We start from the raw sequence: 16,538 nt of genomic DNA, 5'->3' as shown, positions 1-16,538 counted from the left end.
CAAGGGCCTTCTAAGATTCTATCAAGTCTTGGTTTCATACATTTACACCTTTCCAAGGGCATTCACAGCATTGTGAATCAATGCCTCAAGCTCGGGAAGGACTGCTGGGCCCTCCAGTGACAGGTGTCAACACACTGCAAGATCCTGAGCTGAGACTTGTCAGGATGAAGCCAGAAGCATCACTTCATTCATTCATTCAGCAAATATCAGTTGAGGTCTGCTAGGAGTTTACATCGGTCTAGGTGCTGGGGATACAGCAGTGAGCTAAAGAGCATGAAACACTCACATGCCTTGTGTTCTAGAGAGGGGAGAGAGTAAGCCAGATAAATCAGTAAATACAGAGTGTAGGAGAGGGAAGAGTGCTGCAGAGAAAGGTGTAGGGTGTGTGCACATGTGTGTGTGTGTGCACGGTGTGTGCATGTGTGGCACAGGGCAAGTTGAGGCTGTAGGCAGCAGGCTCTGCCTGACCCTGACCTCAGCTTCTAGAACCACCCTCTGTCCCTGTGACCCCCTGGGCTGGGCTGGCGCACTTCTTGCTGGGAATCACTGCTCAGAGCTGGGCCCATCTGGGAGCCTCCTTCCTATCTGCCGCTTGAAGCAGTGGTCTCAGAAAGCCACACAGCCCCTTTGAGGTCACTTTGTTCTTCAGTAAACCGGGAATTAAACCCACCTACTTTCAGGGCTGTTGTGCAGATGGAAAGATAAAATAAACATCAAGTGCGTAGTTGGAGCCTCAATGATGTGTCCACAGGAGCAGCTGGGAGGGAAGCACCCACAGCTGGGCCACATTCCGCATGCAGCCTCTGGGGCAAATTTGGCCCCACCCAATGCCCAGGGTGCGGGGCGTGGCTGAGGATCCAAAAATGAAAGGCAATGCCTTCCTCCCCATTGCACCCTAAGCTCAGTCTCAGCAGGAACTTCCCTTGTCTTCCTCACCAGGTCCTTCTCGTGCCAGCAGGGTGCCTACTGGAACCTTCCAGAAAGCGGAACTGGGACTCGGTGCCCCCCTCCCCCACACCCCCTCCCACTTCCCCCAGTGCTTTTTCCTGACCTCTCCCATCTGGGCCTTCAGGGCCCTCTGCATGAAGGGGCCTCTCCTTCCAGGCCCTTCCTGCTGCCCCATCCCTGAGGGTCACCTCCCCCCATCCTCCTTCCACTACTTCCCAGCTTCTGGTTCATGTGCCGCAGGGTCTGCATGGCCCCTTCTCCCCAGCCCCTGCCTGCCTGCCTGAAATGCCCCCTCCTGCTCTCCATGGGGCTCAGCCCAGCCACCAGCCTCAGGAGGCCCTGACCCCTGTCCTGGTCTGACGTGGCCCCTAACTTCTGCTCCCCAGTTGTCTTCCCAGCAGACCAAGACCACCTGGGGACAAGGACCACATGTCTAGGTCAAACATCTCCAGGACTATTTCAGAGTTGGCCCTGCAGGGTGCCCAGGGAGACCTGAAGAAGGAAGGGACCATCTGCTGGGCCTTCCAGCCGTGGGAGAGGACTCACCTGGGAGATGGTGGGTGGGAGGAAGCCCAGGGCTCACTGCCACCTCCAGCTGTAGGGCGGCCCCCAGACCCTCTCTCAGACCAACCCAGAGCATGCATATTTCCAGCCAGCTTCTCACACAGAAATTAATTCAGAGATGTTTATTGTGCACCAATAAAATGCCAAGCACTGTATTAGGCACCAAGGAGTGGACAAGACAGACAGAGGCCCTGCTCCAAAAGAGCTCACAGTCTCGTGCAGGAAGAAAATGAATGAGATCCTTGCTGAGTGCCAAGTGCTCGAGGCCCACAGAACCAGGTGGTGAGATGGGGTGGGGCTGGGGCTGGGGCTGGGGTGACCCTGGGTGGGTTAGAATGGACCCTCCAGGATGTGAAGAGCTGGTGACAGGAGCAGCCAGGTGGAAACAGGTGTTCCAGGACAGGGGCAGCAGAGGCTGCACCTCACACGTGAGCAGAGGGAGGGAGTGGGTGAGGGGCCCTTGGGCTGCCTCTGCTGTATGCAAGCCTGAGCCTCCAGAGAATAAACTCAGCCCCCACACATAAAGGTCAGGGGAGGGCCAGATGCATGGAAGCCCTGTGAGTTTCAGCCTGGGGACCAACTCAGATGGAAATGAATGCAGCTACCTCTGGGGGCTGTGATGGAAACATGACATACTCTTTGCATTTTTCAAGGGCTTCCAATACTGTCTGGCATTGGCAAAGAAATCAGCACATGCTCAGAGTCATTGGCATTGGGCAGGTACCCCCTCCTAGCAGAAGAGACCCTGGTGGGGTGTTAGGGTGGTGAGTGCAAAAAGAGCTGTGGGGACATGTTCAGATGAGCCTGAGTGTGAGGGTGGAGGTGGGAGAGGGCAAGTAAGAAGGATGGAAGCAGTGGGGTCAGAGAGCAGAGGTGAGATCTGAGGGGTGTGGGTGAGGGGAACATTTGGATTGCCAGCTGGCAGCTGATGAAGCCCCCACCACCACCCGACAACTCCTCCCTGGCTCCTTCTTACCCCCTGGGGCCAGAGCCTGGGGACTCAGGCCACTGGAGGTCCAGAACTGCCTGAAATGACCCCATCCTGGCAGTTTGCTGGCAGCCTGTCCATAGGCCCACACTGGCTCAAACACTCCCTACCAGTGGCTTTCACGGCAACAGGACTGTGTTATTAAAGAGTTAGTGACCTGTGGTTTGTACAATTAGGAACAAGGACCAAATTGACACTGGTAGAATCTCAACCCACAGTGGACAAAACAGTGCTCAGAATTCTTCTTCCACCCCATCCTTTAGGTCTTACATTTTTGCACACACTTTCTTGTGAAGATGTGTGTGCATGTGTGTTTGTGTATGTGTGCATTTTGTTCTCTTGTTCCCTTTTCCCATATTCAGAATGTGAAGACCCACAGGCCAGCAGGTGCAGGGAATTCTTGATCCCAATTCTTCACCCCACCATAGGACAAGCCACCCACTCCCTTGTCACAGCTTCATCATGAGCACTGTGAACTTTTTCATCCCTTAAACTGGGCTTGGCCATGGGGCGGGTATTGGCCAAGGGCACTGTGATGGTTTGGAGCTGTCTGTATCCCAGAAAAACATGTTCTTAAACTTAATCCATTCCTGTGGGTGTAAACCATTGTAAGTGGGACCTTTTGATGAGGTTACTTCAGTTAAGATGTGGCCCACCTCAATCAGGATGGGTCTTAATCCTATTACTGGAATCCTTTATAAGAGAACAAAATTTGGACAGAAAAAAGCCACAGAGAGCAGCCAGAAGTTGAAATTAATGAAACCTGGACAAGAATGGAGAGGCCTGGAGAGGTCTGGCCATGGGACAAGGTAAGGACCAAGAATCACCAGCAGCCAGCCTTAGAACACCACACTGTTTGGGGAGAAAGCAGCACCTTGATGATGCCTTGATTTAGACTCTTTTAGCCTCCATACCATAAGGAAATAAATTCCCATTGTTTAACCAGACCCATCTCATGGTATTTGCTGAAGCAGCCAAGGAAACTAAGACAGTCATGTTAGAAGATGTGCACCAAGGCCTGAGGTGTGCTTGTGTGTCTGGGCTGCCCTCTTGTGCTCTTGTCATAACCAGGAGAGGAAGATGCCCTGACCTGTCTGTCCATTCTAGAGGAAAAGACCATGGGCCTGAGTCAAACCTATGGTCTGCCAAGACCCACTCAACCCCAGCCAGCCCACAGAGCTGTGAGGGAGAAGCAGATCTTCTCATTTGCCATCACAATGGCTGATAATACAGGCAATAATAAGAAATGGTGGTTACTCAATGGGCACATTATGCCAGGCAGCATGTTGGCTATTTTACATGCATCTTCCCATATAATCCTGAAACATCCCCAAGACACAGGTGGTATCATCTCCACTGTACAGAGAGGAAATGGGCTCAGAAGGTTAAAGCCACATGTGTCCAAGGTCACAGCTAGTATGTGAAAGTGCCAAGATTCCAATGTAGGCTGGTCTGCCTCCAGGCTCCATGCTGCATGCCCAACTCACTTCCCAATGGGGTGACAAGAATGCTGACAGGAACAGGATCCCAGTCTTGAAGACATTAGAAACACTTTTGGATCATTGGTCCCAATACCCTGTATTAGCAAAGTGCATCCTTTCATCCCATGATTTTGCTTCCCTCAGCACATGTCACACGGGCTTGCATGTCTTTTTCCAAACCATGACAGGGTTGAGCATGCATAAATGCCAGAGGAGACAGCTCTGCAAGCCACCAAAGGCAGGCCTTAGAAAAAGAAGGCTAGACAAGTGCCATTTCTGCCCCCAGCCAAATCAAGGGCCCTGCTGCCCCAGAGGCTGTCCCCTGACCTCCTGTCTAGGTGTGGGATGTCGTGTGTCGGGAGAGGTGGTGGCACTCCCGGAAGTACTCATGGCATGTGGGGCACATAAGAGCCTCCTCCCTTTGCTTCACAGAATGTGGCTCAGGCCCTGCACACTCCTTTTTGTGGTGGGACCGCATGTGGAAGACCAGGTCAGACGTTAGCTGGAAGGAGAGCCTGCATTTTGCACACCAGTTATGGGTGGACAAGCCCAGGGAGGTGAAGGTGGGTGGCAGGAGGGTCAACGAGGAGGTGGGGGTGGATGACAAGGGCATGGGTATCTGGACAACAGTGTGCTTGAGCCCCAGCATGGAGCCACCCAGAAAAGCGCTGGAGAGTGAAGCATTTTGTGGCAACATTTGCAAGTTCCAGAAACCACTCACCCAAAGCTTGGAGTGGGAAAGTTGACTCCAGTAGGGAATTTCTACAGTGTTGGTGAGTCTGGACAGATTCCCTGGGGAGCCCACAGGTTCCCTTGCTGGGAAGACAGGGGCTGGCCCTGGAATCTCTGCCGGACACTTGGGTTTGCTGAAAGCACTTCTCTGTTTGTCTTGCACTCTGCTGGGCCACCCTGAGAAGACCACGTGGCCAGCTGGGCTCCAGGGGATGTCCTGGGCCAGCTGCTGGAGGCCAGGCTGGACAGCAGGGTCACCATGCTTACACTCCAGGCTGTGGTCACCCCCCAGCCTCTCCCTGAGCCTCTGCACCTCCGTGAAGGCACTCTGCCTCTGCTCCCTGTGTGCCTTGCTCAGTTTGTGCTTTCCGGGGGCTGCTGACAGTGCCAGCTCAGCTCGGGTACCCATGGCAGCCTTGGAGTCTGGGCAGTTGGTTTTCTCAAGCAGCACCAGCTCGTGGACTCGGCCTGGCTGAGGCTCACCAAGCTGCCACCTGGTTTCAGCCACTGGCCTCAGAGGAGCCACCTTCTCAGCAGCTATCTCCTCTAGCAGATCCTTGGCCAGCAGAGCCAGGAGAGCCTTCCAACAGTGGCCACTGCAGGGCTCTGGGGCCCCCGAGGGCTTGTACCAGGGAGGAGCTGTGGCACCAGGAAGGCTTCCTGTGATGGCTGGGCCTGTCCACACTCAGACGACTTGGCTCTGCAGAGAGAGGAAGCAACAGGCAGAGAGGCTACTTTAGAACACTCTACCATCCCCCAGGGCTGAGGAATGGTCAGGAGCAAGGGCTTTGGGGCAGACTAGTCTTAGTTTGGGTCCAGGTTCTACCAGTCACTAGCTGTGTGCTGTTGGAACATTTAATTCTCTGAGCTTTGGTGCGCTGTCTGTAAAATGGGAGAAATGGATGACCACAGACCATACCTTGTCCATGGTACCTCACCATGAAAGGAGAAGGGGAGCAAGGGTGTTTCACTGGACTCTGGAGCCCACATGCTTGGAGCAGCTGAGAAGGGGATGGGGAAGGAGGGCTATGCTGAAACCCCCCAGAAGGACTGGCCCCCAGGAGAAAGATGCTCTGGCTATAAGGAGAGAAATGAACAGATTCAGAGAAATGCACAGGCAGAAATGGCCACTCCTGGTTAAAAAAGGCAAGGCTGTTTGCCAGGCTGAGAGATGGAGATGTTGGAAGGGAAGGAGCCTGCTCTGGGAGAAGCATTTGTGGGTTCTGGGTTGCTTGTTAATGAGCAGACTCCGGCCTGAGGAAGTGAGCTTTGTCTGCCCTTGCAGCCCCTTTGGGCTCTGTCCACCTGGCATGAGGTGGCAGGGCTCGGGACACAGCCCCAGTATGGAAGGTCCTCCCTCTTCTCTAACTCCAACCCTTCCCTTCACTCCTTAGCTGCTACCTGACTCCTCCCCAAGCAGCTCTCTTGTCCCTTTTTGTGCCCCCCCCCCCCCACCAGCTTCAGTTTTGAGCCTTTCCATTTTCCCAGAGCCAGGCTTCTTGGATGACTTGAATATAACCCCCCTACCCCTGCCATCCCCCATCCCTCCAGCCCCCACCGCAGACCCCCACTATCACGGGAGGCCCTTCCTGTTCTGGCTCTGACTGAAGCAACTGTTAGAAAGAAACCAACTTCCTCCTCACAAAGAGTGTGGCCCATATCCTCCCTTTGTGTAGAGGATAATGGGCATACCTAGTTCCTATAGGATAAACCTAGACCCTGCAGGACACAGGGGCCCCATGAAAGGGCCAAGGGTCCAGGACAGCCTGTCCCAGAGGCTCTCCCCCACTTCCCTCTGACTCTGAGCTCTTCAGCGGGCCCTTAGTGGGTCCACAGCTTGGGCAGGTAGGGAAGGGGCCACGTGCAATGGAAGGGCCTCATTTCCCTTCCAGCTTTGATATCAGATCAAAAGGTTCAGCCCCACAAAGTCTCTCCAGCCTCTTCCCCTTGACTGAGGAAAACACTGACTGGCCCACCAGTGCCTAGAGCTGCCTGAGGGTTGGAGTCTCATAAGCAGCTTAGACCCTGAAAACACCCTTCTTTCCTGTGACGACGGACTACGGTTCAGTCCCAGTCACACAGACCAGTTCAGGGGGTGGGTCTTCCTAATGGGGGGATGAAACAAGGATGTTTTTGCAGTGGACAGCAATGAACAACTAAATGCCCAACTGTGGAGACTTGGTAAATAAATTATGATGCATTCACAAGATGAAACATGAGGCAGCCTTGGAAAAGTGAGGTTTCCTATGCTTAGGATATAATGTTGCAGAGGGAAAAGGACAAAAAGTTGATAAATATGGTGTAATCTATTCTATGCAAAAAATGCATCAGATGTAGGAAAAACCCTTGGAGGAAACATACAGGGGTGACTGAGTTGACCACTACATTCTGTTTTCCATTGATTTGTTCAGCAAGCATTTCTTGGTGCCTCCTGCTGGCTGGCACTGTCCTCAGCTTTGGGGTGGCAGTGGTGACAAGCGGTCCCGGGCCTGTGAACGTGACCTCATGCACATGGCGAGTGTTCCAACAGATAAGCGGGGTCTTGAAGCTGATAATAGAAGGGGCTGCAAACAAGACTCCCTCCTCCTTCTAGAAGAGGTTAATTAATAAACCAAGTGAGCAGATCTTTGGCTGCATTGAACATTTGATTTCTCACATCCCTTAGTTTCTGGCAATCAGGAGTTCCTTGGCACAGATGATGAAATCCACACCAGGTAGCTCAAGCAGAAAGAGATGTATTAAAGGGTGTTATGCAGCTCATAGAATCCCTGGGATGGGCAGACACCAGGCTGATATGCTACCTGTGGGTCCCAGCAGCCAGGACAAAATGCCTAACCATAGCATGGCACTCTGGCAGGAACTCACCTGGTACTGCCACCCATCACTAGGGAGTGAAAGCTGGAAGCCCTGCCACAGCTTTCCAGAAAGATCCAGTTGCTCCTGCCGCTGGGGGTGCCAGTCATCCCCAGCTCCCTGCTGCGACATCACCTTGCAGAACTCACTTCCAAGACAGGTCTGGTGATGGGCATGTCTGCTCCGTGGAATCTGTCAAAGGCCAGAATCCTGACTGCAAGGGCTTCTGGGAGATGTAGTTTCAGCTTTCCAATCTCAAAGGCACAGCCAAGCCAAGTGAGAGGGGATTAGGTATAGTTAACCCAGCCAGCAGCGTCTATTACTGCAGCCAGTAGGGAAGCTCACCCCATGAGGAGGCCGGGGGCACACCAGGCTCTCTCCTAAAGGTTTGCCTTTCTCGCAACTCTGAATTTTCAAGGTTTTCTGGCCATGTAGGCTGAGGTGTGGCTCATGAGGACCTATTGTTAAACTATGGGTCATTTAACACAACCCTTCTGAAAGACAAGATTAAAGAAAGTTGCAATTAAATAAATTACATTAAAAACCAATTAATTCTTTCTTGGTTAATGCTGCACATAGTCTATATTTGTTGTATGCATCCAAGGACCCCCGATTGGTAGATGTCTTCAGCTCCCCTGGCTCTGAGCTCTACTCCTGCTTTGACCTCCAGGTCACCATCAGGGAAGAGCAGCCGTGGTCTGCAGGGCAGTGTAGTGCAGCAGCACCCAGAGATGCAGCCCCGCAGCCCTGCATCTGCCAGCACCCAGGCAGTGGGCTGCTCACTGAACAGAGCACAGGCCATGTCACCAACCAGGTCTGACCTGGGTGACAAGTCCAACGTGTGTGCACCCCAGTTTAGGATGATGTCCTGTCCTCGCTGGTCAGCATGCTCAGTTTTCTCCCTAGTTGTCAGAAGTGCCAAGACTCTTCAGGCACCTGAGGACAGGAGCTCCTGCAGGTACAGGTTGTGGAGCAGTGGAACCCAGCCAACAGGGAAGGGCTGGGCTGTGCTTGGCTCCTGCCCCATCTCTAGGGCTCAGACACCTCTCCACTGGGATCTGCCCCTGGAGTGGGTGCTCCCAGCTCCACTCACCAAAAGAGCTCACCTTGACTGGTCCCATGCAGGTGCCTGACTGCTTCTCCTCTGCCCAACTTGTGGGTGACACTGATGGAATGGGTTCCATCTTGGCCCTTGAGATGTCAAGGTCAGGAGTGGAAGATGTGGGGGAAGTGCACGGCCAGAGGTCAGCACAGGAGGAGGAGAGGGATGGGAGGGGGGAGGGGGTGCCGTCACCCCTGTTTAATGAGCCTCTCTCATCCCTGCCCTTCCCTAATAGGTTAGCTTCACTCTCCCATTCGTCACACTATTGAGTTCATTTTCAAGAGTCCCCTCAGCTGGTGAGCAGTTCAGGCTGAACCAGATGCCAACAAACATTGTTTTCACCATTAGAAAATATTCACCACTAGGGACCAGGGACAGCTTATTATACATAAATGTCACTTGGGCTCCAGGCAACTCCTTGCTCTCATGCTGACCCTTCCTTGTGTATAGGACACACAGATCTACCCTCTTTCTTTCTATGGGACTGGAGAGAGGATGTGACAATTGCTTTACAAGCATCACTTCCTTTCCTCTCATCACACTGGGGGATTATCATCCTCTTCCCCTAACTAGGGAGAGCTGGGGTTCTGAAACCTAAATGCCATGTCTAGTGTCAGCAGGTGGTATGGGGTGCAGCTGGGATGTTAGCCTTTTTGGCCACCCTGTCCCATGTCTCATCCTATGCCCATCCTGGTGGGCACTGAGATGATGATGGCGTGGAAAGCCAGAAGGGGACACACAGGGGCCTTTGGCCTTGTTTTCCTGCTTTCTCTCCAGCTTCTCTGTGTGCTCTCACTACATTGAAGGGTCATAGTCTCCAAGTCATCTGTGAAAGCTCCTGAAACATCTGCCAGCCATGACCTTCAGGCCTTGTCCAGGTGACCCTTGGGGTTCTGCTGAGAGGACATCGAACTGTGTGCTGCCAGGGAGACCTGCATCGCTCTGTTCCAGGCTAACGCCTCCAAGGGGACAGCTGATACCAATGACCCGTGGTGCCAGCCCATGTTTCCTCCAGAGGCAGAGGGGGCCAGGTCAGTTCTCCGAGTGACCCTGAGCTGACCACTCACAGCCCTCACTTCACCTTCCTGTCTGTATGATGGTGGGATGGGGCTAAGTTATCCATCCATCTTCAGATCATCAGGGTATCATTTCATTGTGATGGGGTTGAAACCAATTCACCCCTTTCTCAAAGAATAACTTGTCTCTCGGAAGTCCCATTGTTGACCTTCACAAGCTCCCTCTCTCTCTCTCCTCTATTCTCTCTGCAGTCCTCTAGATGACAGCTCAGAACCACATGATGTCCATCCCCAGGCTGGACAGGAGCCTGCCCCTGCATCCTCCATTACCCTTTGGGCTCCCTTCAAAGGGACTTGGGGGACCTGTGTCATCCCTGATGTCAGAACTGTCCACCAGCACCCTGGGCCAGAGATGGGACAACCGTCTTCTCAGACTAAAAATCAGGATGTGTGGTCTTCCAAGAGGAGGGAGTACTTGCCATCAGGATGCTGGGTGATGTAGAACTAGAAGTCACAGCTTACTGAACTTCTCTTAAATGCCAGGCACTTAAACACGCTCGTTTTGTCAAATGGTCACAACTACCACATGGGAAAGTCGGGGAAATACCCAAGTTCTGTGGTCCCCAACCTGCCCAGTACCATCTTGCTAACATGAGCCCAGCTGGCCAGCATTTGAGACCATGACGTTCTGGAATCTACCAACTACTGGGCCAGATATCTTGTCCAGTCTCACAACACCTCATAATCTAACTCTCCATCAGTGCAGTCAATCAAAACTTTATAATGGGAATAAAAATCATGAGCAGGAGGAAGGAAGGACAGGAAGAGAAGACATCGAATGGGCAGCTGCTTTGGCAAGCCACCAGGGACCCAATTGAGGGTCATTGCCTCACCTATGTCAGCACTGCTTGGGGGAAGGTTTCCTGGGTACGTGCTAAGGATGTCCCCAAAACATCATCTGGGGCCCGGCTCTAACGTTGCTCCACCATGACTGGGAAGGTCTCTAAGCCTGTCAAACAGAACATGATGCTGGCCTGACAGGCTGGTTCCCAGTGACCCCTGCCAGCCCCTCGTGCTCCTCTCCCCCTTGTCCAAGAACATGCAGAACTCCCTATTCCCAGAATCTTTCCTGGGGTCAACATCCACCTTCAGGCTCCATTTGCGTCTCCCATGACCTCCGACTCCTCTCAAACCACTGCAGATGGGAGCTGTCATGTCAGGAGTCCCTCTGTGCTGGACTGGACTTTTAGGGGTCAGGAGCTCAGAGGCACCTCCCCCTCCCTCCCAATGAGGGCCTGCCAGGCCTTTGCCCACTGGAGGAATGTTCTCTGTCCAGACATCCAGAGGCAAAATGCAGCTGCCCCCTCCTCTTTCTTGCTGTGCAGACCCCAGCTGCTCTGGAGAAAATGAGTCTGTGCATTCCTTGCTCTTCTTGCTCCAAGTGCATGTTAAAGACCCCTTTGTTGTCCTCACACTCCTCCCTGGGGTCAGTTCATTGTGGACTCTCACTCCCTGGCACTATTAACTAGTCCTCGCTGCTCGTCACAGCATGTGCCCTGAGAACACACTCGTCTTGTCATTACTGTTTCTTTTCAGTCTGAGCTCAGCCAGACATCCCCCTGAGCGGGACAGAGACATCTTTCAGGGCCACCCATGCTCTCCCTGCTGGAAGAAACCTGCTTCCTTTCCAAGACTCTCCAACTGTTTTCAAACCCTTAGATCATGAAGTGATGGTCTTGGAAACTCTGGAACTGAGCTCCCCCAGTCTGCAGGGTGCCTGACCCTGCCCAGTTACTTTTCGTCAAGGTTCCCAACCCTTTCCTGTGACCAGCACAGCCAGTTCTGCTTCTGGGAGATGAGGTGTCCTCAGTTCAGACCTCCCCACAGGTGAACAGACCACGTTTCTTGGTTTATTGCCCAACCCCCGGGTACTGGCTGCAGACGACTGATTGTCCCTTTATCTGGGAACCACTGGCCACTTTCTCGTGTTCCCCTCTGTCCAGGCCATAACCCAGGCTGCCCAGCAAACCTTCAGCTTTAATGCCTCACAGTGGTTGAGTACTGAGTGCATAGGTTCTAGGGTCAGAAGGCCTGGGTTCAAATCCCTGCTCTGCTGCGGGACACTGTTATCGAGTTCCGACTTGGAGAGCCTGGGCCAGGGGAACTGATCAGCCCCTAGGAAAGGTAGTGGGGCACGGGTGGTAGCACCCTCCACGGCCCCCCGGGCCTGAGAAAGTGGAGCCGAATGCAGGCCCCATTTCCTCACCCCAAAGTACAACCGTTGGGGAGGGCTTGCCGGAGAAACCCCCCCCCCCCCCCCCCCCCCCCCCCCCCCCCCGTGCCTTACCCGCACCCTCCACCCTCTTCGTTACCGGAGCAACTCCCGCCCCTTTTCAAACAACCTCTGCACCCTCTCAGAACCAATCCAAGCCTTTAACCTCTACAGCTACCCCACCCTCTAAACCACCCGATATAAGCTTGTACTCTCCCCTAATAAACTCTCTTGGCTTCCTCACCCTCAAAGAAACGTGTCCCGCCTGTTCCTTCTCGCCGCCCTCCACACCTTGCACGCCACCGCCGGGGACCGGGCCCAGTCCCCCGCCTCGCCCTCGCCTCCGGGAAAGAGCCCCCTCTGCCGGTACCCTCCGAGCAATCCCGAGAGCCTAGGATTTAGCAACCGGCCGCCACCCCCCCCCCCCCCAGACGAGTCAACTGCGACCGCACTCTGCTTGTCCTGTCTAGCCTGGAGCAAGATGTGCATGCTCTCCAGGCCTGCACCTTTCCATCTGTAAGAAAGGATCACCTGGAGGCCTATATCACTGGATTGCTACAAAGATTAAGTAAACGAATACATTGAACATGCTCATAAGCCTGGCCCAGTAAATGTTAGGTAGCAACAATTTTACTATCCTGCAAAGGGTCAGCCAATCACATGCCATCTTCCATCTTCCGGTGGGCTCTGAGGGACAAGCCAGAACCTGGCACAGATAGGATTTAATGAAGGGCCAAGTCACCTGGGCATCTTTCTCCTTCCCCTGCCCTTAACAGAGGAAAGAACTCTTGGCAAACACCTGGGTGAGCTCATTTTCCTGAGAGATCTGAAGATACTCTCCACCCCAGGTCACCTGCCAATCCGCAGGTGTTCCAGGCCACAGCTCAGAAACTAAATCTTACTTGTCGATCCCATCTACACAGCCAGCTGTTTCCTTCCTATGTCTCCCTTTCTCTTCAGGTAAAACAAATAAAAGCAGGAGATACCCTCTGGCCTCCCGCTGTTTTGGCATCCCTAGATGTCAACCCTATTTGGAAGATTTCAGAGGATAGTCATCTGCTGATCTCAAAGGCATATGGGTTACTGTGGACAGTGGATTGTATATCATGGATGATTGTATGGTGTGTGAATGTATTTCAATAAAACTGACTTTAATTAAAAAAAAAAAAAAAAAAAGGCATATGGGTGGTGAGGTCCTGGTTTTTCCTAAGGAGGAGAATGAATACACATGGTTTCCAGGTATCCCCTTCACCCCAGCACACTGAGAAAATGAGAACCTGGAGATCTGTGCAGGCTTTTCTGGAGGCTGGCTTAGGGAGAGGAGCTGGGGGAGAGGAGAGCTTCCTGTCCACCCACTACAGGCTCCTCAACCAGCTATGCCTGCACCCCTCCAGAGGCAATGCCCTGCTGGGTTCATGCAAAACCAAGTGCAGGATTCCCAGGACACAGCCAGCCCCCAGGCCTGCAGGGAAGGTGGCCTGAGTCCCAGCCCAACTCGGCCACATGGACCCAAATATTCACTATTTATTTAGGAGTAGATGCCATCCCATCACCCACTCAGATGCTGAAAATCAGAAGAAGCAGGGCTGATGAAAGCAGAGAAGCAGAACCAGGCTTCAAAGAGGCCTTGCAGTGTGCATTTAGACAGCTGGCCATGGCCAAGGATCACTGGGACCCTAGCACTGGGAGCGTTCTCCCCAAGCCACCATCTGGCCACTTGGTAGTGCTATCTGGGGTAGGATTCCAGACCCTCACAGGCCTGGGCTATAGGACACGGGCAGTCCATAATAAGACTGAGTGATTCCCAATAACCAGGGCTCTAGGGTATGACTCGACTTGAATCTCAGCCCCATTACTCACTAGCTATGTGGCCCTGGGCATGTCCCTCTGGGCCTCAGTTTCCTCGTAAGTAAAATGGGAGTGGTTGTGTTCATGTCAGGGGTTATTATTAGGGTTACATGGGGCTCTGTGCCAGGCAGATAGTAAGAGCCCAATTACTGCCTGGTCTTATGACAAATAAAGTTAGAGAGTGGCAGCAGCTCCCCAGCCAGGGGTCTCAAGTCAAGTGGCAGTCTTCAGAGGAAAGTCCATGGTTGGTTCATACATCAGTCTGCTCAACCAGACCCTCTCAAATGCCATCAAGGGCATCATCAACCACAAAGAAGGACAATGACATTCCAAACAGAGACACAGCCTACTTAGGGAAGGAATATATGTTTAAAAGCATTGCAGCTCAAGAATTAGGCTTGTATTAAAAAATTGGTCTGATGACCTGTTTTTAAGAAAATTTGCCACCTCTGGGATTTCTGAAGGATTCTGCTAAGCAAAGCAGACATGTTGAGCCTAGATCATTTGAAAAGTATCCCTTTTGCCTTCCCCTCCCCCCACAATTGTGATAAATTGGAGGTCAATCGTTAATGATTTGAAAGACAATAACTCTTCAAGTCAGAATACTGTCCCTAAATTAAAGTCCCACATATATACCTATGAATTTTCTAATGTTCTCTGATCTAAAGTGAAAAAAATCTTTCCTCCTCCAACAAATTTAATTTTGTTCACTTCTTCTGTGTGATTTATCCACTACCAAATTCCTGTAGACTTAAATTATTGAATTATTATTAAAGATAATCATAAACTAAAACAGGTTAAAATATTTATACAAAGCTAAAGCTTCAAGATTTAGCTGGTAATTAACATCCTTAAAACAAACAAGCTTTCTTTATATAACATATATCTGTATATATTACCTTTGTGTGTGTCTATATAGATACACTGTTGTTGAATATATAGATATACATATCATAGAAATATCATTAATAAGGAAATCACATCTGAGAGGACTAAATTTTTAATACTAAGTAAAAATTTGCCTTAATATGCAACCCATCTATTTTATTCCTCAAAAACGAATCTGAGTTCTTTTTCTAGATTTCTTTGCTTAGCGTGTCTAAGACATTCTTTGACAGTAAGGTGAAATATTTTCATCCTGGTCCTCCATGATGTATTCAAAAACATTAATTTCAAATACCACAGTTATTACTATAAAGTGTCTAGTAGCTCATTCATCAGTAATTATGTTAGTTTCTATTCATCAGCAACACTGACAAGTATATATATTAGAAATGAACAGTTAATTTATTTCAACTTTTGCCCAAACTTTTGCCCCCAAAAATGTGGAGCCCTGTCCCCCAACTGTCTTCCCAGAACCTGTCTCTGAATCTCTCCCTCTCTATACCATCTCCAGCCTAACCAGGCACTGCACCTCCACAGACGGCTGGTATGGGCTGGGGACTGCCCCCTAAATGCCCCTGCAAGGTTGAGCCTCCTGGTGAGCTACCAGTGCCCATTATAAAGCCAGGATGTCAAGACAAGGTTTCCACCAATGCCTGGTCTCTAATAAGTATTTTCTTTCAGCTCACCCTGAAACCTCAGACTGATAATTTGAACATTTCTTCCCCACAACCCCCCACCCCAGGACAGGCAATGAACAGGTTACATGTTCGGATCCATGGATATAAAATGTTGGAGAAAGAGTGGGGCCGATGCAGGCTTTTTAACCTGGCGCCCGGCACGAGCTCCAGCTGAGCATAGTGGAGCAATATGCCATGGATGGAAGGATGGAAGGATGGATGACGGGTGACTGAACTAAAAGAATTGCAGCTCCAAAAGACAACCTAGGAGAAAAAGAAAAGGCAACAAAGACAGAACTCTTGTGTGTGGAAAAGGAGAGGAGACGAGAAGAGAAAGAGAAGACGGGGGAAACAGCCAATAAAGCAGAAATAGACAAGAAAAAGTGAGAGAGAGGAGAAGAGAGGGAAAGACGAGGGGACACGGAGCTAGACGACGAGGCCAGGACAGGGAGAGCGAGGAAACCGGGGAGGAGCCGGGAGAGAGACCTGCCGCGAGAAAGCCACGGCACAGGGAAGGGCAGGGCTGGGCAGGCAAAGGCAGGTTCCGAGAGCTCCGCCCGGGACCCGCGCCCCTTGGACCCGGCCGGCCGGAGAGCGCGTCTCACCTGGGCTCTTGGGCGCGCTCCCGGTGCGGGGCCCGGCGGTGCGGAGTGCGCGAGTCTGCAGCCCCGGCCGCCTCACGGCACCGAGCAGCCGCCGGCGCCAATTTGGCACTCGAGACGGGGGCCGGCCGGGTCTCGGCTTCCCGCGCGACTCCGCCTCCGGGGCGGGGCCTCCGGGCGCCCCGGGATCCAGGAGCCCCATGAGGACCCGGCAAGGGGGTCCAGGAGGAAGGGAGGGTGGGCAGTGCGGTGGCTGCCCCGCTTTCCTTCAGGGAGGCGGCGAGGGCAGCAGAGCGGAGCCCAATTCCCGGGCACGAATGCCGGAAAAGCCCGCCTTCCCACCCGCTCCACGGCCGTCCAGCCCACCCAGGCTCAGATCGCAGACCCCGGGGGACCCGGAGCGCGCGCCCTGGTGCCGCCAGGGCCGCCCGGGCGGTGAGTCGAGGCGGATTCACTTTTGGAGGCGGCGCCCGGCGGCGGCGGAGGCTGCACTTGCAGCTGCTCCCACGCGGTTTGCAGCCAACCTGTTTTCTCTGGGCCTTGGGGACTCTGGCGACAGCGGGATGCGGG

At 52.6% G+C, this 16,538-nt stretch overlaps 1 protein-coding gene across 1 annotated transcript; it reads right to left on the bottom strand.

Moving 5' to 3' along the window:
- Positions 1-4,255: 4,255 nt before the first annotated feature.
- On the bottom strand, positions 4,256-16,170 carry LOC119514640 (zinc finger protein 488-like). The gene is made up of 2 exons (XM_037810454.1): positions 15,972-16,170; positions 4,256-5,352 (listed from the first exon to the last, which is right to left on the bottom strand). The coding sequence occupies exons 1-2, from the start codon at positions 16,168-16,170 to the stop codon at positions 4,316-4,318; spliced, it is 1,236 nt and encodes a 411-aa protein (XP_037666382.1). The 3' UTR covers positions 4,256-4,315.
- Positions 16,171-16,538: the final 368 nt, after the last annotated feature.

This window comes from Choloepus didactylus, chromosome 18 (assembly GCF_015220235.1).
Source record: "Choloepus didactylus isolate mChoDid1 chromosome 18, mChoDid1.pri, whole genome shotgun sequence".
In the NCBI taxonomy this organism is placed as follows: domain Eukaryota; kingdom Metazoa; phylum Chordata; class Mammalia; order Pilosa; family Megalonychidae; genus Choloepus; species Choloepus didactylus.
Note: the sequence above shows the minus strand (reverse complement) of the source record. Positions and strands in the feature narration are given on the sequence as shown.